Here is a 24,794-nt window from a genome sequence, read left to right as displayed (position 1 = left end):
ATCACCAAAAAATAATTAATGTAAAACAGTGCAACATCGGGAATACGTTTGACTAGGTACCATACTTAAGACATAAATATTGCAAGATCACATGTCAATGCGAAATGCTGGTACATTAACAGCCGGTGTAACCGCCAGATTGTTGGATTCCAACGTGCATGCACTGGGCCGTATAGGTGCCGGATGTCAGTTTCCGTGATGGAGTTCCTTGCCTGTTGCACTTGGTCGGCAAATATAGGGTCAGTTTGTGGACAATGCTGAAGTTGTAGTCCGATGATGTCCCATATGAGCTCGAATGGACACAGATCTGAGTATCGAGGAGACCAGGCAACAAGACAGAACTCTGTAGAGCGTTTGGATGACAACAGCAGTATGTGGGCTAGCGTTATCCTGTTGGAAAACACCTCCTGGAACGCTGTTCATATGTGGCAGCGCAACAAATCGAATCACCGGATTGGCGTACAGATTTCCAGTCAGGGTGCGTAAGATAACCACGAGAGTGTTCCTGCTGCCACGTGAAATCGCACCCCAGACGGTAACTATAGGTGTAGGTCCTATTTGTCTAGCACGCGTAAATGTTGGCTGCAGAGCCTCAACTGGCCTCCTCCTAGCCAACACATGGGCATTACAAGCACCAACAAGGAACCAACTTTCATCAGAAAATACTACAGACCTCATCATGCTCTCCAATGAGATCTCACTTGCCGCCTCTGAAGTCGCAAATGGCGGTGCTTTGGGGTCAGTGGAATGCCCGCAACAGGACGTTTGGTTCAGATCTGTCCTTGAAGTAACCGATTTGTGACAATTCGTTGTGTCACAGTGGTGCCAACTGCTGCTCGGATTGCTGCTGCAGATGCAGTAAGATGGGACAGAGCAGTACGCCAAAGATAATTCTCTTCCCTCTCGGTATTGCCACGTGACCGTCCGGAATTTGGTCTTCTTACGAACGTACATTCTTGTCACCACCGCTGGCAGCAATCATGTACAGCGGATACTTTCGTGCCAAGTTTTTCTGCAGTACCGCAGAAGGAAAAACCAGCCATATTACACGACCTCGTTAAAACTCAGTGAGGAGTTGGTAATGGCTTCTTCGTCACTAACATTACCTCACCACGTCCAGTTCCAAAGGTAAGTAAAGCTCACGACTGTTACAGTGTGTATTTAAAGTGGACCTGATTTTCATACTCATAGTGACGCTGCAGTGCTACTCTTTCGCGACTGGAGCTAAATTTGAATGTAGATTATCCATTATATGAGAAATACCCGCACCAACTTTCGTTTACTTCGCACTACTCTTTCTTGGTGTTGCGATTTTTTTTAGTGTATTTACTACTACCAATTGGCAAGAACTCTAAAATTTTTATTATGGATACTACGTCATTAAATGTGAAATGTCCCCTTAGATCAATTATACATGACTGTACTTAAACTGACATACAATATTTTTAGCGCAACGCAATTTGACTTTCAAAAATCCCTACAAAAAATGGCCCTGACTAACATTAACCTATACGTTTCACAAATCGCTTACCTTACAAAAATCTTGGTTACTCGAACTACTGCAATATAGCGAGCGCCACTACTGCCAGCTAAATAAAAGATTCAAACTACGGAAGGCACTAACCACTGATAGGGATAGTTAGCAAATGAAAGATTTTAATAGAGAACAAACAATGTATTTACCTTAATATCATCAAAAGTCATAACATATATAGCAGCTCATGACATCCAGTCTTACAAATTTCAAAACTCCGTCATCTCTCTCCCCACGTCCACCACTGCTAGCGGCTCAGCTCCAACTGCGCAACGCTACTCGCTGTTAACAGCCAACTGCCCAACGCTACAATTACGAGTATTACAACAATGCCAACCAGCCACAGACTGCACACGGCACAGCCAGTGATTTTCATACAGAGCGTTACGTGGCGTTACCAATATAAAAAACCTGAACAGCCTACTTACAAATGTCATTATGTGGGTGCTTAACAACAATGTAACAGTAACAGTGTAATAAGCCTCATTTCCTCCGCAAACTGTAATAAAGGGCTGCCATAAAATACGAACTAATCGATATAAAAAGAAAAGTGTAAAAGCGAAATGAAAATTCTAATTTTCATCAATTAACTCAATCATCAATTGGAATTGTAGTATAAACTTTTATACTTTCAAATAACAAACTTTAAATGCTTCTTTATATGATTTTTATGAGAAAATGTCTGTAAACTCCTGTTTTATATATCCAGTGAAACCCTCACACGATTCTTGAAAGAAATCAGTTCCCGTGTTTAAAAGAGCTTCAAACGTCTGATTACTTTACAAATAAGTTAACGTTTCAACTATTTGATGTTATGCATGTAAACGAAAGACATTTAGAAAAGGTTTGAAAATACTTTTAAAATTTGTTCGAAGTCGCTAATAGCTCTGATTATGAAACAGTGGATGAGTTTTGACGGATCTCAAGGTATATCACGTCGTACCTCTAGAACTATCTGTCTAACAGTGGCATAATTCAGTGGTATACGTCGATAATGTCCTGATGTTGCACTTTTACTGCATGGATAGCGAAAATCTAGTAAGCGCTAGAGCTATTCGCTTTCATCGTTTTGTGGGAGGTGCCAGCCAGAAAAACTTCCGCAAAAGTACTCCGAGCCTCAAATGCTGAATGAATATTGTCTGGGCGATTTGCACGCTGTCAGTTACGCTGCCTCATGATACATTAACACTCTTTCTAGTTGTTAAACCTTTAACGTAGGTTTATACCTCTTAATGATTATATTAGGACAGCTTTTTAAAACATTAAATTTGGTCAACAGTTCTATAAAGTATTCAAAATTATTTGTACCCCTGGAACAAAATAAATAGACAACCTGCAACTACCCTTGGGTTCCGGTTTACGCGTTTAGTAATATAGAAGGCCTATTAGGAAAGTAATGTCAGATCGCTGGCGAAATGGAAACCATTGTCAAAAGCACAAATTTATTATTTTCTGTATTTGTCACAGTTAGCTACATCTTACAGCTACTTTTCTACACAGTCGTTGCCCGATTTAGACGTTTGTTGTGACGTTGTACCAACTCTTCTACACCATCGTCACAGAAGGCAGCTGTCTATACATTTTTCCAATCCTCTACGCTTGTGTAGAGGTCGTTGTGTGTGGCAAAATGTTGTCTTCATAGCCAGCGGTCGATGTTAACAGAAAAGAAACTTAGGGGGAGGCAGTTGTGGGTGATCAAACATTTCGCATCGAAAAGGCTGCAGGAGTATCTTCATTGCCCCTGCAGAGTGATGTTGAGAATTGTCATGAAGAAATAAATGCCTAACAGTTACGTTATATGGGCTATATGACATGAGGCGAAATCTCTCACCATGCCCTCCCTCATATGACGGCTGTTCGGAAAGTAAGGTCCGATCGCTCCGAAATGAAAACCACAGCGAAAATTAAAAAAAAATTTATTCGCGACAGTTAGCCTCACCTTCCAGCTATCTGTCTAAATAATAGCAGCTACAACTTAGACATTCGTCATGGCGTTGTACAAACTTTTCAGTACCCTCGTCAAAGAAAACAGCCGCCTGTGCTTTCCTCCAATTCTCTACAGCGGTCTACCTTTCATTGTTTGTGGCAAAATGTTGTCTTCGTAGCCAGCGGTTGATGTGAGCAGAGATGAACAACGGAGGGAGCCAATTAAGGGCGGTATTGTGGGTGATCAAACACTTCCCATCGAAAACGCTGTAGGAGCGTCCTCATTGCCCCTGCAGAATGCGGCTGAAAATTCTCTTGAAGAAAGAAACACATGACATTTATGTTATGTGGGCTGCAAAGCTTCAGGCTAAATCTCTGTCCCGAACCACATACTTGGCGGGAGACGCTGTTGTTTTAAGAATTTCTATGTGATCACTTTGCTCTCTGAACTGAAAAGTGCGACGTTGAGTGATCGACAGGCACTGCCCAACACATCTGTTCAAAGTTGCATCGGATTTTCACAATGGTTTCTACTTCGCACCTAATCGGACCTTACTTCCCGAATACGCCTCGTACTTGATGGGAGACGCTATTTTCTAGGGATATTTACGTGCTCATTGTGCTCTCAGAACAGAAAAGAGCGACGTGACGAGATCGGCGGGCGTACTATAGACACTGCCCAACACAAAAATGGTTCAAATGGCTCTAAGCACTATGCGACTTAACATCTGAGGTCATCAGTCCCCTAGACTTAGAAATACTTAAATCTAACTAAGAACATCACACACATCGATGCCCGATGCAGGATTCGAACCAGCGACCTTAGCAGCAGCGCGGTTCCGGACTGAGGCGCCTAGAACCGCTCGGCCACAACGGCCGGCGTGTCCAACACATCTCTGCTGTGTTTTGGACTCGTACTCTGACGGTTCTACGCAAACTTAATTATGTGTAGAGATAGTTCAGCTATAGGCTTTGATGAGTGAGTTTCTGCGTTCCAAAATATGTGAAACAAATGGCGGTATCTTTAAAATGCGTTAACTTAGAAGCTCAAATTTTTGTCACCGCCAAGAGGCCATAGAGTTTAGTATTTGACAAAGTTCAACTTGACAACTCAACCTGTTCCTGAGAAAACTGAGGGACAGACAAGCAACAGACTGACAACGAACGGCAAGAAACTTTTTCTTATTTGATCTATTAACAAATTAACAATTTTCGGATTATTTCATTTACTTGTACTGTTAAACCTTGCTTGCTGCCAAATTTCATGGTTATAGGTCAATGAGAAGTACCTTACAGATTTTGATTATTGAGTTTGCGAGTATTAAAATACGTGGTATAAATGGCCGTAATTTGTATTGGACAGACTTAAAGCTTAATCTTTTTTACACCACCAAGGGACCGTGGCTCTTAGTATTTGACATTCATTTCAACTTCATGCCTCTACTTGTCGGACAGTCGGACAGATAGACGTACAACAAAGTGATCCGGTAAGCGGCCGTTTCTACCGGTTCAGGCACGAAACCATAAAATAAATGTGTGCTACTGATGTGAATGAGGAAGGTACGTCCAATTAATAAGCCTTTCGCACGTTTCCAGAACTGAGCGCACGCAGAGTCTCCGGCTCGCCGCTCGTGTGTAATTACCGCGGCGCCGTGTCGGGGGCTTCTGCGTTGACTACAGGCCGCGCCGGCTCGGCAGCGCAATGCAGGCCACAAAGACGGCGCCTCAGCGCGCCTCGCCTCGCCGTGCCTCACGTCGATATCAGAACCGCTATCGGCTCCCGCAGGTGGTGTTCGCCGGCCGCCTGAGTGACAGCAGCCTTAACTAGAGCCTATTCACGCGGGCCAAACACCTCCGTATGCGTAAATAGGTTTTTCTTCCTCCATTGTATTGATATTTCCTTTTTAGCCGCACAATGCCGCCATTATTAAAGTACGGGGGCGGCGGAGGAGGCCGGCGGCGCGCCGTTCCGTGGCCGGGGGGAGCAGACGTGCCACTCGATCGGTAACAATGCGGAGGGTCGAGATCGCCGATCGATGTCACAACGCAAACATGACATAACGGATCGATTGTTGCAGGCGGGGCGGCCGGCAGCGTGCAAGTCAGCCGGCCCATTGTCGGCGCGCGCGTGATAAATCTTACTTTCGAATTGAAAGGCCCGCGCCGGACAGCGCCCGCGTAAAGCGGAGGAAAGCGACGGAACGGAAATGCACTGTCCAGGTATACGGCGGCGCCGCGGCAGCAGCGAATAAACAACGCGCGTTCGATAACCGACGCTTTCACTGCCACAAAGGCGACAGTAACGGCTCTGGGGGGACCGCGAAATGCGCCCTCTTGGTGCTGCCCTGCACTCTGCAGTCGGGGAAACAACGGCATTAGCATAACGTCTCGGGAGCCGCCGCCAGGTCCATACAACATTATGTTCTGTGAATAATCTGGTGTCCCGTCCAAATATTGTCAACAAGTAGATTTTTCCAGTGATCTTTAGCTGTTGTAACTTTATATACTTACTGACTTTTGGAACAATTCTGTAACTTTCAGGTGCTGCCATAGCGGCATCACACAGTTCGATGTCTTCAAACGCTAAAAAACCTGTAGTTCAATTATTACTTCCAATCCAAAGAAAAGTCAGTATGTTTTCCGTTATTAGCCGTTTATCAGGCACTTCATAGTTTATATTGCCCTATTGACATAATCATCTTGGTATAATGGAATCCCAGAGCTAGTCCATGCATTATGCAAGGCGCCCCAGGAGGAATGGTAGAAATTCAGGGAAGTGACAGGAACGATCACATCAAGGAAAATACGTCATAAGGACGCGAACCCTATTCCGAATGGTTTCCGAGCTGGAAAATATTTAATGTACATTTTATTCATTTGCCGCATTATGCATTACATTCTCAGGTTTATCAGTTCGTAAACATTATGAGAAGCGTTTTACAAAGTATCAATTGAAAAATGCGCATTTTTAACACATTCGCCTCTAAGCATTGTCGGAATTCGACGTGTCGGAGTGCGCCGACGGTATTCTTCGACAGTAGCAGAAGCACTTCCATCGCAGTAGCCGTAAACATATGCCATATCTGCATGTTCTCCATCAGTGTAGCAGTGTGACATTTTAGCCGGCACTTGTACAGACACCGTTAACCGACGCTTCTCACTGATACGCTTTCAGTCCCACTCCACTGCTTCACTCACAACACACCATGGACAACAGCACCTTCAACGGGCTAGTTTATTGGCAAAAAGATATCCCGAGCAAAGAGATTGAAAGCAACGAGGTAGTTTGGGCTAGAATGAAACGTCAAAGTGGTTGGGTGGGTAACACATGTCAAAGGACAAATGTAAATCAAATATTTTCTATGTCAGACACCATTAGGAAAAGGACAGAAGTCCACCTGAAGTTTTTCGCTTCAGATTAGCGTTCCGTCGTATACCTGAACACTGACGATTCCTCCTGTGGTAGCCTGTATCTCAGGGCGACGATCTCCACTGTTTCTCAACGAAATCTAACGAATCACATGAAAGTGGAGAATGCGATGAGGACACGGGTATGTATCTACAATTATCTCTCTGGAGAAATGTAAAGTAGAACAATCACATGAAAGTAGTTCTAGAAAAGCAAATACTGTCAGGCACTAACTGAAAGAGTAGTTAGGAAATTTAATTCATTCACAAAAGAAGTGATTTACGAATCGCTCAATTGCTTATTTGATCGTTTTTCGAGTATTACGTTTAAGCTTGGAACCCTCGCCATATACAATAAATAGAGAAGTTGAAGAAAATCCAAATAAGAGCTGCGTATTTATTGACGGAATCGGTTAGGCAGTAAGAGACCGTTATGGAAATACTCATCGAATTCCTGTAGCAGACGGTCCAACGTAGTAAACTGTGAAAAGAGACACACAACATACACTGACGGAAAAAATGGCGACATAAGCGAAAGTTACTATATGTGTTTCAACATGTGAAAGATGGTGTATATTCAAATCTCGCGACAGTCGCATGATTAGCGCTAGAAGTTCCACTATGAGGATGAAAATCAGGTTTGCTTCACATACACGCTGTAGCGGTTGTGAGTGTTAATTACCTTTGATATTGGACGTGGTGAGAAGATGTTGGTCAAGAATTCCTTTAAGGCGAAAAGACGCCATAATCAACACCTCACTGAGTTTCAAATATGGAGTGTAATATGGTTACAAAAAGCTCGTTTTTCCTTCTGCGATATTGCAAAAAGACTTGGCAGGAACGTACCCGCTGTACATCATTACTGGCAGTATCGGCGACCAGAGTGTACGCTCGCAAGAAGATCGGACACCGGACGGTCACGTGGCTGTACTGAAAGGGAAGGCCATTGTGTTCAGCATATGGCTGTGGCGCATCGTACTGAATCTGCAGCAGCAATGTGAGCAGCAGGTAGCACCACAGTGACACAAAAAACTGTTACAAATGGTTTACTTCAAGGACAAATTCGAGCCAAACCTCCTGTAGCGTGCATTCCACTGACTCCAAGCCACCACCATTTGCGACTTCAGTGGCGTCAAGCGACAGCTCTTTGGAGGGGAGGGTGGAGATCTGTTGTGTTTTCTGATGAAAACAAGTTCTGCCTCGGTGCCAGTGATGCTCGTGTATCAGCTAGAAGGAGGCCAAGTTTTAACATTTCCCCACCTATCCCACTCCACATCAGGGCTCCTCTCTTCTTTTTCATCTCCATCCATAGCCATCCTTTTCCTCTTGAGAGCAATGCCCTACCTATACAACACAACACTCCTCGTCCTCTGTCTTTCCCACCAACCGTATTTCCCACTATCAATCTCAGCTTCTAACTCTCATCTCCATAGTTTTCCAGTCTAACAGATCTCTATGTTTTTACTCACACCCATCCACAGGTGTGTTCCGCACCTGTGGGATACACCCTCTTCTCCAGCAATACTTTTCGTCCTAGTGCAGGTCCTTCAGATTTTAAGTGAAAGCGCAGTGCTTCAGGGTTTTTATCAGAAGAATTTCAACTTCCTGCGATGTGTTTTTAAAATCTGCATTTTTTGTTTTTTAACTGTCCGTCACTGATTTTTTTTTTATAACAGAAAGCAACCCTAAATTTTGCTCTTATTTATCATTATACTTTTTTCAATTCACTTGGCTGAAGAGCGGAGAATGGTACACTGACAACCTACCCTCTGACCATTTGGGGCGAGGGGGATGAAATAACACTTTAAAAGAAATGCGGTACCTTTCTAGCGACGTTATAGGCCACGAGCGCTTATGAACTCAGCTTTTTTGTACTTTAAAGCGAAACAGGTCACTGAATATTGTGCAGGGACTATTGAATTCAGTGGAACTACCCTTTTAATTATACTTACCTGTAAGCTCTCTGACTCTGTTTGCAGTAAGTTTCTGTTCAAGCTAGAGAGATTTCTCGTTTAACCTTACAGAAAGTACCAGTTTTGCAAGTAATTAGTTGTGCAAGTGAAAGAATGTTGAAAGAACTCCCAGATTCATATCATTTTGTGCACACCACATTGTTGTTCATTCTTCATTACTGGTGGGACATTCTGTTACTGATGCATAAATTGTAACACTAAAAGGAATTTCTGCACACACACTCACATACACATACACACATACACACACGCACACACACACACACACACACACACACACACACACAAACACACACACACACAATTGTTAAATACGTAAACTATTTAGAAATGTTAATCCAGTGGCAAAAGAGAGTTTTTAAAACATCATTAAAGAACAGGAGTTGCACGAATTTGAGAGTACAGATACCATAGATGATAATTATAATACTTTCCTCAACACATTTTCCATGACCTTAGAAAATTGCTTTCCATTACAGCGTTTGAAACCGGGTATTGACACAAACATGCAACCTGGATGGCTGACTAGCGGCATAGTGCTATCACGTAGACCAAAGTGAGAATTATATCGAAAGTTAGGGATAGCAACAATCCAGCTGCAAAGCCCATTACAAATAGAATTGTCAGGTGTTTCAAAGTGTCATTATAAAGGCTAAATGCATCTTATATACCAACTAAATATCTAATCCTCAGGATAAATCTAAAACCATACGGTCAGTCAAGAAGGAAGTGCCTGGCCAATACCACAAGTTCGAGGATTACACAGTAAATATGTTTTTGTTATCGACAAGCCAGGTATACGTAAAGTAACTAACAAACATTTGATGAATATAGCAAGTGAATTAAATAAAAACTTCGTTTGTACAGGGAATCGTATAACTTTCTTGTAAAATGGTTTTCTAAGATTTCCGCCTGAGACGCATTTCCGTGATACTGAGGAGTGGGAGACTTCGTAAATAATTAAGTCGCTAGAAACTAAGGACTATGCAAGAGTACGATAGCGTATCGAGTAGGCTACTAAAGCACTGTGCTGCGTATGTTACAGCACTACTTAACCATATTTGTAATTTTCCCCTCTAGTATGTTCATTTCGCTGAACGATTAAAGTCACTTTACAAAAAAGGAGAAAGGGATAGTGTAGACAGTTTTAAACTATTTACATGCCACCACTGTTTGCAAAAATTATTGAAAAGGGTATATATAGAGGGTTACTGATAATTTCAGTTAAGTAGAAGAGGCTTAGCAACTCAAAACGCTAAGTTCTCTTTTCTCATTGAGACAATGGACAGTTTAAATAAAAAATAGAAAACACTAGGGACTTTCTTTGATTTGGCTAAGGCATTTGATTGTGTGAATCACAAAATATTGCATTGTGGAACAAGAGGAGCAGCTCACAACTGGTTCCTGTCATACTTTAATCAGAGACAGCGAAAGATTCCTCTACATAGCAATGAGAACGCCCATGAATTGGGCCCGATTAGAGCACGGTTAAGTATGGGGTGCCCCAGGGCACAGCGTATGGACCGCCACGACCGCTGCTGTTTCTTATATAACGGTAAACCAAAAATTTTCCGTTTGAGGGAGTAGATGCCGCTTATATGCAATGTAGTCCGACTCCGATGAGACTGTACAGGCTGGTCAGAAACAGGCTGGGAAGCTTGTGAAGGTGTTGCAGGGGAGGCAGAGTTGAGAAATAGCTGTTGTGAAAAAAATTCTATACATTGCTACGTTTTACGAGTTATTTAGCATTGAGATTAACCAATCAGGACGTTGAGCACGCAAAATACAAGCACTTGTGCGCCTTAAAATCCCGTAAGGCACAGACATCTCCTGGTCCGTGACTTGTAATGCTCACACCAGTTAAAAATATGGCTTTTTGGGAAATGGTAAATTTAAGCTAGGTGAGCAGAAGGTAAGGTTGTTCAATTTGAGGAAACGAGACGAAGAATACCTTTGGTTGCCTGCTTGAATTTGCGTACACGACGACCCCACAGGCTATCTTCAAAGTTATGTAAGTCAGAAACGCCGCGACATATCCAATTTATCCTTAACACTTATATCTCAGCACAACCTCCCCTGAAACGTGAACTATGGCTACATTATTACCAATGTGCTGTTATCCATTTCTTCGCCGCCGAAGGACGAACACCACTACACACTCATCGGAGAATGAAGACAGAGGATGGGAGAGCAAGTCTATCGAAGACCACCGTTATGGAATGGTGCACGAAGTTCGGCGCTGGTCGCGATTCGACGTAAGACGTCAGTCGATCTGAAAGGCCAGCTTCATCCATCATGGACCAACTCAAGTGGAAGACACTCGTGCATCTGCCCTATAGTACTGACCTCTCCCCGTGCTATTATCATGTCTTCGGCCTCTTAGAAAGGCCAACGATCCCTGTATTACGAGGACCTGCAGCAAGCAGTTATGGAATTCTTCGCTTTGTAAGATATGGTGTTTCACCAAACTGGTATCTTGAACCTGGTGCGCCTGTGAGATGATCGCCTCACTGCTCACTGCGATTTGGCCTAATTGGCGTTTGATTTTGTAATGTACCGCCTTCGAACGGAAATTTTAAGATGGCCTTTGTGTGTGTGTGTGTGTGTGTGTGTGTGTGTGTGTGTGTGTGTGTGTGATATGGCTTCTAATATGACACATGATTCAAAAATATTTGTTTGCTGCTGACACTTGGTTAGGAGTGAAAGATTTTCAGTGGAGTACTGTAGTTCAAGACGTAGGTTTATGGGTTATAGAAAATAAGTTGAAGCTAAATTACAGTAAGCCTCAGTACTTACAGTTTATAACACACAAATCAACTAAAACTGACATTTTGATTATACAGAATGGACATTAGATTAGTGGGTCTGAACAACTAAAATTTCTAGGTGTTCAGATAAGACAGTAGACGGTCATGGAAATCCCACTATCAGGGTCTTCTTCAAAAATTGAATGTTGCTCAAGTATGTGCAATAAATGAGTGTGCATCGCGAAAATTAGTCCACTTCAGGTATTTTCATTCGCTTATCGTAATATATTCTGGGATACTCTTCCCGTTCACAAAGGGCAGTTCTGGCACAGAAACGAGCAGTTAGAGCAATATATGGTGTAAGTCCGCGAAACATTTGTCGAGCTTTGTTCAGGAGTCTGGGAATTTTGACACTGATCTGAAATGGTCACCAAGGTGACAAAAGTCATAAGATAGCGATACAGTCATAGTGGTATCGTGTACTCAAGGTATGAAATGACAGTGCATTGCCGGATCTGTCATATGTACTCTAGTGGTTCTTGCGAAAAGGTTTCCGACATGATTGCGGCCGCATGACGGGGACTAATGGACTTTAAACACGAATTAAACACGAATGGTAGTTGGAGCTGGACGCATGGGACATTCCATTTCGAAAATCGTCAGGGAATTCCATATTCCTAGATCCACAGTGTCAAAAGTGTGCCAAATTTCAAGCATTGCCTCCCACCACGGACAACGCAGTGGCCCACGGCCTCCACTTAACGACCAAGAACAGCTGCGTTTGCGTAGCGTTATCACTGCTAACAAATTCCCAAAATTATCTTAAATAATCGCAGGAATCAGAGTGGCAAGTACGACGAACGAATCCGTTAGCGCAGTGCGGCGAAATCTGGCGTTAACGGACTATGGGAGCAGACGAACAACGCGAATGCCTTTCCTAACAGCACGACATCGTCCTGAGCGCGTCTCCTTCGTCCGTGACCATACTGATTGGACTCTTGACGACTGGAAAACCGTGATCTTGTCAGATGAGTCCCGATTTCAGCTGATAAGAGTTGATGCTAGGGTTCCAGAGTGGCACAAACCTTACGAAGTCATGGACCCAAGTTGTCCAGAAGGCACTGTGCTATTTGGTGATGGCTCTAAAATGGCCTGGACTATGCTTAAATGGAATGGACTGATCCTCTGGTCCAGCTGAATCGGCAATTGGTTGGATATGGCTGGGTTCGGGACTTGGAGAGCATTTGCAGCCATTCATGGTCTTCATGTTCGCAAACAACGATGTAATCTTTATGGATGACAATGAGCCATGTTACCGGACCGCAGTTGTTCGTAACTGGTATGAAGAACATTCTGGACAAGTTGAATCAATGATTTGGCCAGCCAGATCGAACATATATGGGACATACTCGAGAGGTCAGCTGGCGCACAAGATCCTGCGCAGTCAACACTTTCCCGATTATGGACCACAGGAGAGGCAGCATGGCCCAATATTTCTGCAGGGGACATCCAACTATTTGTTGAGTCAGTCCACGACACGTCGAGTCGCTGCATTACGCCGGGCAAAATGAAATGCGACACGGTATTAGGAGGTATCCCATGACTCTTGTCACCGTAGTGTATTTCTGTAATATTGCTTATTGTTAATAGTATGAGCTTATTCCCAAGAATTAGGAACTTTCACGCAGTTGACACATGCCAGAAATCCAATATGCATTTGGATAGCACCTCCTTGACTGTTGTGCACAAAGACGAGAAATATTCTGTTGTACGCATATTAAGTAATCCACTACCAAATTAGAAAGTCTTAGTAGTAAACCTTTCACATTCAAGTCCAAACTGAGGAATTTCCTGATGGATTACTCCTTCTCTATTGCGGGGCTCTCGGGAAAAAAAATTAAGCTGATTCCTGTGTTACATAGTTTGTTGGGGTAATGTATACTCGTACATTGTGATCTGCATACTACTGGTCTACAGTTTATTTCAACTCTGCTATTTCGCGATCGTAACCATGGATATTAGCTCCACAATTTGGTCCTACGGAACGTCTAAAATAACAAACAGGTCGATGGTCGGTTTCACATACGTCATAATCCCGGCGTCACGGATGCTTAGGATAGCACTCTTACATAGTGACCATTCACCCGGGACTGCAAGGGGCCTGCAGTAGTAATCGAAGGGACCAGGAAGGCTGTGGACAACACGAAGCTTATTGCGGACCACTTCACTGCATACTTGTCATCACCCACGGAGCTGGCGTCCCTGGCAGCACAAGTGCCCGTGTCACCAGCCCGGAATGATGATTCATTTGTTTAAGGAGCATATTAGCGAACTTTCGTCGATATCTTTGCTCATTAAATTCACATATTCTGATCTGATGGAACACATAAGGAGCGCAGCTGAGCGCCACTCCATGATTTAAAGGGAGTTGCGTGATTTGTACTTAAACTTCTTACACCACTTTGATCCAGAAGACTACCAAGGACTTGTCTAATCCATGCCATCCAGAATCGCTGTTGCATGCTTTGAAGTTGCTATTAAACAATAGGGGCCCGGTGAAATGACATCTTTATTTGGTAACATAAGGTCCACGAATGACTGCAAATGGTCTCGAAGTGCCTGAACATTACTAATTGCAGTCAACGATCGCTTCACTTGGGCTAGAAGACCCCGCCCATTCCATGTAAACATAGTCTGTACTATTATGGAGCTACCACCAGCTTGGGCAGTGCCTTGTTGGCAACCTGGGTCCATGACTTAGTGGGGTCTGCGCCACACTTGAAAACGTACCATCAGCTCTCAAGAACTGAGGTTGGGACTCACCTGACCAGGCGACGGTTTTCCAGTCGTCTGTGGTCCAGCCGATACGCACACGAGCCTAGCAGAGGCGCTGCAGCCTATGTCGTGCTATTAGCAAAGACAATCGCGTCCGTCGTCTGCTGCTGCCATAGCCCATTAACGCCAGATTTCACCTTACTGTCCTAACCGATACTATCGTCGCATGTCCCACATAGTTTTCTGCGATTATTTCACACAGTGTTGTTAATTGGTTAACACTGACAACTCTATGCAAAAGTAGCTGCACTCGATAGTTAAGTGAAGGCCGTCGGCCACTGTGTTATCCGTGGTGTCATGTAATGCCTGAAATCTGGTATTCCCGGCACACTCTTGACACTGTGGATCTTGGAATACTGAATTCGCTAACGATTTTCGAAATGGAACGTCCCATGTGTCTACCTCGAGCTACCACTCCGCTTCGTTAGTTCAAGTCATGCGGCCACAATCACGACGGAAACCTTTTCACATAGATCATATGAGCACAAATGACAGCTCCATCAATGCTATGTCCTTTTATACCCTGTGTACGAGGTGCTACCGTCATCTGTATAGTGCCTATTGCTATTCCACGACTCTTTCCAAATGCCAGTCCAGTGTCAATCACTGTAGTCGGTCGCTCAGTTATTTCACTTGTGTTTCGAAGAGTCATAGCTTGGATACACAATTAACATGATTATTCCAACTACACAAAGCCTTATCTTGACATACATGACTGCGAACTTTTGTTTTTAAGTTACATTTTGATCTTCGTATTTATTTCTTCTAGCGGAAATTGCGAGAAGCCAGCAAGAGCTTGAGTCCATATCTGTGCACGGTACCATTAGTTACTGCCGGCCCCAGTGGTCTAGCGGTTTTAGGCGCGCAGTCCGGAACCGCGCGACTGCTACGGTCCCAAGTTTGAATCCTGCCTCGGGCATGGTTGTGTGTGATGTCCTTAGGTTAGTTAGGTTTAAGTAGTTGTAAGTTCTAGGGGACTGATGACCACAGATGTTAAGTCCCATAGTGCTCAGAGCCATTTGAACCATTAGTTACTTGTGCTGTTTCAACATTCCAGAATGACGTGAACAGTGAAGATTCGAACATAACAAGTCTATGAGTCAGGATGTGCAAAGTTCTTTTTAGGGTCTCAAAAGTTATTTCAATTCGTTTAACATCCCAAGAAAGAGTGACAATAAATCCTATTAGAATGTGCACTACGAGAATTATTTCACACAGTATTTCTAGACCGCGTGCTTGTTTCTGACGCTCCTTAGTACTGTAATACGGTTCTCTCGTACTGCGATTAGATATTAACAGAGTGATTGGATCTGCTTGCTCGTACGACTTTTTTCGTCGCCTACACACCACTGTCGCTGAAATGGCACTAAGCACTATGGGACTGAGGTCGTCAGTCCCCTAGACTTAGAACTACTTAAACCTAACCAACCTAAGGACATCACACACATCCATGCCCGAGGCAGGATTCGAACCTGCGACCGTAGCAGCAGCGCTGTACCGGACTGAAGCGCCTAGAACCACTCGGTCACAGCGGCCGGCTCACGCGGAGTGTTACCGATGCCGGTAGCTCCAACTGGTCCTCTATAGACCACGGTTGCCAGTCGGTTGTAGGATTTTCTTATTCTTTCAATAGCTGGAAATTATTTGTCCTGCATTACGAGCTTTTCATCGATATCCAGCCAAAATTAAAAATGATAAAAGCAATATCACAAGGCAACTTAATAAATGTGGTAAATTTCTGCGAGAGACTGGGAAATTTTGTAAAGTGCGAAACGTTTTGGCTAGTGTTGTTCTTGAAACAGTTTTGTTCAAACTTCCGTATACCGTATAGAAGTGTTTGTTTGCCAGCTGTTGTAAATGGTCGGAGCCTCACCTTTGATGTAGATACAAAAAGGCGAGTATGCGTCGATAAGAACTTTTTGTTCAACGTTTAGGGATTGCGGTCCACAAGAGAAAAGAGTTGCAGGAACTACATAAGAAATAAGCACCAGCAAGTAGGAATGTCTATTACTGGATAACTGAATACTCTGTGACATAGAGGAGCGTCACAGTCGATGTGATAAATTTTTCACACGAACGAGTAGATACTACCTGAATGACGGGGTCGATATGAAGGAGCTAAGTGCACATTCTTTTCTTTATGTCACTGGAGACAGACCACAAGCTCGAATTGTGAAGGGAAACATGCCGTGTGCTTTACAAAAGGAATAAATTTACGGAAACCACGTAAAAATTACATCTGAATCGCCTTCCCTCTCGAATGTGAGACTAGTGTCTCAAGTATTGCGTAATAGCACGCGGAACATGCCATTGTTGTCTCGGGACTTTTCACATCGATAATATTTCGAAACCCGGTTTGGAGAAAATAAAGCATAACTGGAAGACCATCCAACGCGAGTCACCATTACGATCCAGAGATAATACTAAACCCAAAACAATGATTTGGAGTTGGTGAAACTGGCCGAAAACTGTTTTACCAGCTGTAGTGGTAAACACGACTGCGTTGGGACCAAAGGGCTAGAAAATCGAATATTTGCGTAAGAACAAACCAATGTCTGACTTAAAAGATATTAAATCTCTCGGCTGACTGCATAGTAAGTTGAAGGCAAATAGATGAAGTCTACTAACGAATACAGAGCTTTCACCTGGTCACACCTGGTGCTCTATACGGGCTTCAATATCGCTCAGACGCGGTCCTTGCGAAGCTTTCTGCCTCGTGATATATATTTTCCTCCTTTAAAACCACTATGATATATATATATTCGGGTTTGAAGGAGGAAAATTTGAGCGAATAAAGAGATTTTCTGCGTAAACACGAGTGCTATGGGTGGAATTGGAAGTTTCATACCATAATATCACGAATGATGTTACTTGGAAATTAAAATAAAAATGAATGGAAGTCCATAAAACAACAATAGCTGTTTATCGTAATCCGTTCGAAGACCCACGACCGGTTTCGCACATTAAAGGTGAATCCTTAGGTGTGATTAAGTGCACTATGGGACTTAACATCCATGGTCATCAGTCCTCTACAACTTAGAACTACTTAAACCGAACTAACCTAAGGACAGCACACAAAGCCTAGTCATCACGAGGCAGAGAAAATCCCTGACACCGCCGGGAATCGGCGAGAACCCAACCCCACGACCACGAGCTGCGGACTGAGATTAAGTAATCACTTTGTGGTTGATGAGAATTACGATGTTCCAAGGTACACCTGAGGGTGCTCCGTTAAGATACAAAACCGGACGTGGGTCTTTGAAAGGACTACAGTACACAGGCTAAAGCCGTTATATGAACGTTCATTCATTTTAATTTTAATTTGCTAATAACATCTCGCGCAGGATCGTAAAGCCCTTATTCCATCAATGACGTATTATTTTAGCTGTAGATGCCCGATCCTCTGAGTAGTTTGTGAGTTTAGTGCAGGAATGGAAAAACTGGATCTAGGGAAGGAAATATCTGAGAACAGCAGAAACCATGGATGAGGAAGAAAACCAATTTTTGAGAAGAAATGACGTCTTGCACCATGCTAATAAATTTATAAATTCGCCGCGATTCGCAGTAACCAAATGAGAATCTCCCCCCTAACGTCAATCATTCTGAACATGCGTGCATTGTTCTAACCACTGCAGTACCTGATACAGCGATTCGTGGAGGTGAAAATAAACCACAAAATACTATCTTCTTGCACTTAGGAGATCTGTGGACTTAAATGCGTCAGCAAATTCAGTTAAGGTCTTCAGCAGATGGCGCAGATGAACGTCCTCTCAGATCGTTTGTCTTACCTGCATTAAACATCGTTGAAGTTTTCCTTCAAATTACATTTTGTATAAGAAAAAGTGTTAGTTGGCACTGTGGCACATTGCACATTCAATAATTTATAAAAGAGAGGCCAGGAAAAGGAACGGTTCTGCTGTAATGGTGTATTCCTTGATGCAGTATTCAGTATGATCTGTGTACTTCTAACAATAGCAATGTATGCAGTTTATTGATTTGCAGTAAATACCATCGATACAGGGATCATAACTGTGTCTTACCATGTACATCTATTTCCATGAGCAGAGCATTAGTGACATAGGAACATTTAGAAATAAAAAGATAATATAAAGGATAAATTACATTTTATATAAATTCTGCAACATTCATTTTACACCTATAAACAAATATTTACAATCGATAACCGACACAGTGGAGTCCGAATAAAACGAGTCTGACTCAACAATTCTAAGTAAGAGTATAATAATGTAAGACTGTTTTTATTTCCTAGTCGCCCACACTTCGTCCAGGAAAGAGTGTTCTGCATCCCGCGGCCAATGACAGGCAGTTAGGTGCTGGCCTGTATACCTAATACGGAAGTAAGAACACGTTAAGTGCGTTCGCTTCGTTGGAAGTCATCACGGCCTTGTTTTTACTCGTAAAGAGTAAAAAGTGTTACTCGTCAACAAAACATAAGAATCTACAAAATTATTAGACAAGAACAAAAAATAAGGTAATGCAAATGTATATATCGTAGCTATTTTATGAGAATGAAATTTAAGGTAATTTATATCTGGTTAGGAAATTTTAAGAACATAGTGAACAAATCATTTTCTTTGTGTGTTGCATATTTTTAAAAACGAATATAGTTACTTTTAGCAGCGGATTTTTTACTAAGCATAACTATTGACGGAAAGCCATTTTTTTAAGGAAACGTAGAAAATGAGAAATCAGAGAGAAAGCTTAGCTTATTTGTAGAATTTTGTTTCACTGTGCAAAACAGTCTAAAATCGAAAGCATTAACAGAGGCTGATAGGCCTGATGTCCACAGTACCTCGAATCTACGCCTTTTGTCGAACTGTTGTGTGTGAAGAGCGACCGTCGTGTGGATGAGATATGTAGGTTAAACAACTGGATTTGTTTAAAAAGCGTGAGCATGAAATACTAGACGCGACGGTCTCTGGTCCTCGTACCAGACTTTCCTACGTAACTCAATTACTGCCGAAAGAAGAAAAATCCTAATTTTCCATAAAACTTTCTATGGGGCTTATGCCGCCGAAGTCCTTGCAGACGTTCAAAGCTCCCGTATTATTTGCTGTGCGGTACAGTCTCCAGAAGTACGATTGCAATTGGAAAAATGCAATAAAAAGCTCTGATATCGGCACATTAGCTTCAGTTGGCTTGTAATGTGATAAGAGTGCCGATGAACCTCCTAGGCCTTCTAAAACATTCGTGGAAGAAAGGCATGTAGGAATAGTAATGAGACTGACAACGCTGCGAGCGATCTGGCAGTGCCGTGTTATTCCGCCTGTGTACACCGGTGTGTTCATCTCTTCCAGATGCTAAGTCCGAGATTCACTTCAGTACAGCCATCACATGATTTCTGACAGCGCTATCAATGATGTAGTGTTATTATTGTGTGTTAGGAAAATGGAAGAGCGGAATTTAGAGAAACTTTTTTGCAATCAAGTTTCGTGTCGAATTGAAACCTATCATTTCGCTTAGACTGTAATAAAAACTTTTATTGTTTACATATCACGATTGTAATATCGACATTTTGTTATCATCAGGTAGACTGGAGCAAAATATTGAAATTGCAATAGTGGTATATAGATAATAAATCTTCTTGGTAAAGCCTAAGCGAATTGACAACTTTCAGCGCTTTACCAAGGCCACGGACACCGTCCTCGACAAAATTTTGTGTTAAACTTAGGGAATCAGTGAGTATGACCTTTGAAAATTTCAAACGGGCCTAGGGGGAATATACCTTATAAAGAGCAGAAGTTTTTGGCTGTCACAAATAATTTTTGGAAGCCGAGAACACCTTGAAGGTCGACAACACCGCTCGGGAAGAACGTCGACATTAAAAATCAACGAAAACTTCGAACAAGTGTGTGCACTTGTGATATTGTTCTTGGAGGACAAACCGTCAACAAGTGTTTTACAGAGATGTCCTTGAAAGTCTCAGGAAAAGGAGGAACCGAGTGAGACCGGACATTGCAGACACATGGAAGCTGCATCAGAGCAACACCCCATGTTACACGGCCACTTCCTTTGCGGAATTTTTGGTCTCAAAAGACATTCTTATTGTTCCACAGCGCCCCTCTTCACCTCTTCTGAGTCCTAGTAACTTTTTTTGTTTTCCCGAAGTTGAAAAATGTCTTAATATGACGCCATTATCGGACTCTAGAGATCATTAAAAAGAATGTGAACGACATGTTGAAGACCCTACCAGTTGAACCCTTTCAGCGATGCTACGGAGTGTGGGGCCAACAGCTCGACTAGTGTATAGCTGCCGTAGGGAATTAAGTTGAAAGGGACAGCATTGTGTTTTAGAAAGATAACAGCTTTGGTAGATAAAAAATCAGTCTCATTACTTTTCTCGCACTCCTCGTAGGTTTGAGGGCTACTGTGATGAACTGCGTGTGATACTGCAGGCCAGCAGCGACCCTTTACACTGTAATCTTTTATAAGTTGTACAACTTCTTTGAGCTGCTATCATTCGGTTTTTCTGCTGATTCTGAGTACGGGAAAAATATTTTCTGTGCAGAGAAAATCACACAGTTAACAGTAACGGCAAGCGATTCCGTGCTTGATACCGTATTTATCTCAGGTATTTGACATTTCTTTATCGAATGTGGCTACGTTTTCCATCCATCACTATCACAGTACAAATTTTCGGTAAGGATGAAACACCTTTAATGCTTTTCTCCTCCTCTTGTGATCGGTTTTGGGGTGAGCCGAGAGAGGCTTGAAACAGCGTAGCATACGTTTGAGTTTGCATCTAATTTTTGTTGCGAAATTAAGTAATCATCAACTCCCAGGCTAGCTCAAAACTAGGGACGGTCCCTTTCTCTGCGAATTAGATACCTATATATTTACATGGAGGGTCTATGCTTTTATTTGAAAGTCATACCATGAACCAATTTAGTATTTTTCGCAGACTCAAAATATTATCACAGGTGAAAGTGATGATAAGTGACAAAAAGAAATATAAGAAATGGTCATCGGTTGAACCGTGAGCCATTAGTTTTTTTTCGTGTGACACACGCTTAATTGCGAAACCTTAATACTGTCCGAAACGGGAATCCGATTTAATCTTTGATTCCTCGTAATTTCTCTCAAAGAAAAATCACAATGATCTACAAATTGTAAATAAATGAAAGGCCAGCTTCCCTTTTCACTTTATGTTCAAATGGCACTTGAAACGACGTAAGCTCAAGCTTTAAGTACTTTCGATAGGGAGGGACAATCCATTTGCAGGAGGGTCATTATTGTTCCCACTTTAGGCAAAATCAGTATTCAGAATAACGGTTGTCACAAAGCAGCGGCGACCCACAACTGCCGTTCGAGAGCCGGGCCACGTGCATCGACGCGCATTCAGGGGCTCCAGACAGCTGCAGATCACGGCGCTGGTGTCGGGTGTGGGCGACAGGACGAGCACGACAGCTCTTCCGCCCCTCCGCTCACGGCTCACAGCCAAGAGGCCGTGAGCTCGGCCGAGTCTGCGCCGGGCTAGCCCCTGCCGCCGCCCGGTCAGAAGATGACGGTGAGGGGCCGCCGGAACTCTGCGCCGCCCCCGGCCACGGAGCCCGCGCCGCCTCCCGCGCTGCCCCCGGCCCCCGCGGAGCCGCCCCCGGAGGCCGCCGCCGCCGCGGCCGCCGCAGCCGCCGCCGCCGCCTGGTGGTAGTGGCCGCTGTACTGCGCCATGGGCAGCAGGCCGGGCATGCCGCCCCCGCCGTGGTGGTAGTAGCCCAGACCCGGCGACGCCGCCGAGGAGCCCGAGGACGAGGAGGCGGGTGCCCCGCCCCCGTCTTGGCGGTCGACCGCCCCCGACAGCAGGCCGCCTCCAGCGCCCACCTTGCTCTCTGTCGGAGACTCGGTCGGCGTCCGCGGCGAGGGGTGGCTCTCGGGGGCCGTGCCGTACATTTTCGACACATCGTACCTGTGCAACATAATTTATTTTAAAACTTCTATCCATTATGCATGTGGGACACAGCGACTGTTAAATTAACGACAAATTACAGCAAGCAGTCGCCTTTTGTTTAATTCTTCAATTCTTTTTTTCGTTACCAGTTTCGAATCGCCTAGCTGTTCAAACAATGTTCAAATGTGTGTGAAATCTTATGGGACGTAACTGTTAAGGTCATCGCCGGCCGCGGTGGTCTCGCGGTTCTAGGCGCGCAGTCCGGAACCGTGCGACTGCTACGGTCGCAGGTTCGAATCCTGCCTCGGGCATGGATGTGTGTGATGTCCTTAGGTTAGTTAGGTTTAAGTAGTTCTAAGTTCTAGGGGACTAATGACCATAGCAGTTGAGTCCCATAGTGCTCAGAGCCATTTGAACCATTTGTTAATGGTTCACACACTACTTAACCTAAATTATCCTAAGGACAAACACACACACACACACACACCTATGCCCTGAGGGAGGACTCGAACCTCCGCCGGGACCAGCCGCACAGTCCGTGACTGCATCGCCTAGCAGTTCATTGTTAGATGATACACGTTTGTTGCATGTTTGCAGCACTGTGATTGTCGTGTAGAGTTATTATTATCTTTTAGTTTGTTCTTGGTGCGCACATTCTTTTGGAAAACATAACGTATGTTTTTCAGTGCCGTTAATATTACACCACATCACAAATTTAGCCACAGTTAGCAACATCCACATGATTTACAAAAGCGACACTTGTCCAACTAGACTTGGACAAATAAGTAAATTACTGTGTATATTATGTTTTTTCTTTGTTCTGCAACTGTGGCACCATCACATAACGAGCACATTTGTAAAAGTGGTCCAAGAATGAATAAAACAACAACAAAACAAAGTACTACACATTTAGAGCCGGCCGGGGTGGCCGAGCGGTTCAAGGCGCTGGAGCCACACGCGACCGCTGCGGTTGCAGGTTCGAATCCTGCATCGGGTATGGATGTGTGTGGTGTCCTTAGGTTAGTTATGTTTAAGTAGTTCTGAGTTCTAGGGGACTGATGACCTTAGAAGTTAAGTCACACAGAGCCATTTGAACCATTTGAACACGTTTCGATGGAGCGAACTGTAGTGCCAGCCATAGTGGAAACTAAGATAAGTGATTAGGTACGGAAAACGTCCTAGTTCAAAGTGGCACGTGTTGTCGCCTCGCAATTTAAGCGTGGCAAGTGATTGTGAAAAATGCCTTCACAAGCAGACTGCCATCTTCATTAAATTAACTGACGATGAGAAAAATAAAAAAGAAAGACAAGCAAAATGTTAAATCTGAATTAGTCTGTTCCGGACGAACTGTGACGGAAGGGACACAGGCAAGTATCAGCTCCAAAAAAGAAGAAGAAAAGTGCCTACAGTAAACGTCCAATTGACTACATGGATAAATTTGTGGCTAGAAGCGTTTGTTGCAACATTAAGAACAATTCAAAGGAACACCAACCTCGTATAAGCTTCACTCCTGTTGTTCCAGCGAACTAGATGTCAAAGTTAGCAAGGAAATTCTTAGAAAAGTTGTTCTTTCTATGCGATTTGGTTTTAAATGGTTCCAGAATAAAGAACTCATAATGTGCGGAAGAGACGACATAGTTTCAAGATAGGGTCACTTTCACCGAAAAGAAAAACAAGAGGCAAAAGTAAACCTGCAAGGAGGAACCATGTTACTATTATGAGAGTGGAAGGTCCTTGGCAGAAATCTGCGACGTTTTCAGTCTGTACAGCGAGTAAACGTAAAAGAGAAGCAAGGGGAAAACTAGAAAGGATTTTAAAGGTCTGTAATAATAAATGGAAACGTAGATCTTTGCCATGACATTATAGTTGTGTCAAAGACAGCATAAGACTGGGAAGATCAGTTCAGCGGAATGGACAGTGTATTTACAGAGTTTATATGATGGACACAGAAAAAATTTAAAAAAGGGTAATGGAGAGTAATCGAATTAAATTACGTGGTGCTGAGGCAGTTATATTAGCAGCAGTGAACTTACAATGGCAGAAGTAGAGCTGATATAAAACAGAGACTGTCAGTCTTCTTAAAGAGAGAAATTTGCAAACACAGAATACAAATTCAAGTCTTAGAAATAGTTTTCTGAAAATATTTGTCTGTTGTGTACGAAAGTGAAACTTAGACGACAAGCACTTAAGATATGAAGTGAAGTAATTCAAACGTCGTGCTGCAGAAGAATCTGAAAATTAGATAGGTGGGTCGGATAACTAACGAAAACCACTGAATAGAATCGGGAATGAAAGGAATATATGCCACAACTTGACCAAATTAAGGGTTATGGTGCTGAGACACTTCCTGAGACATCAATGGGTCGGCAATTCGGTCATAAGCAGCTCTTCTGAAATAATTCCCATACCATTACCCACGTTCCGTGATGTTTTCCCAGAGACTATATTCCAGTTTTCATGACAGC

The 24,794-nt window shown here is 43.3% G+C and overlaps 1 protein-coding gene across 2 annotated transcripts in view; it reads right to left on the bottom strand.

Moving 5' to 3' along the window:
- Positions 1 to 18,374: 18,374 nt before the first annotated feature.
- Positions 18,375 to 24,794, bottom strand: part of LOC126326403 (transcription factor SOX-21-like) — a 240,031-nt gene continuing 233,611 nt past the window's right edge. The window contains exon 5 of one of the 2 annotated variants that reach the window (XM_049995637.1): positions 18,375 to 22,347. In XM_049995637.1, coding sequence (XP_049851594.1) covers positions 21,688 to 22,347 — 660 coding nt within the window. In that variant the 3' untranslated portion in view covers positions 18,375 to 21,687. The remainder of the gene's footprint in view (positions 22,348 to 24,794) is intronic. The other variant, XM_049995638.1, reaches the window with a different exon arrangement.

The sequence above is a fragment of the Schistocerca gregaria genome, chromosome 2 (genome assembly GCF_023897955.1).
Source record: "Schistocerca gregaria isolate iqSchGreg1 chromosome 2, iqSchGreg1.2, whole genome shotgun sequence".
NCBI classification, from domain to species: Eukaryota; Metazoa; Arthropoda; class Insecta; order Orthoptera; family Acrididae; genus Schistocerca; species Schistocerca gregaria.
This window is presented reverse-complemented; position numbering and strand designations above follow the sequence as displayed.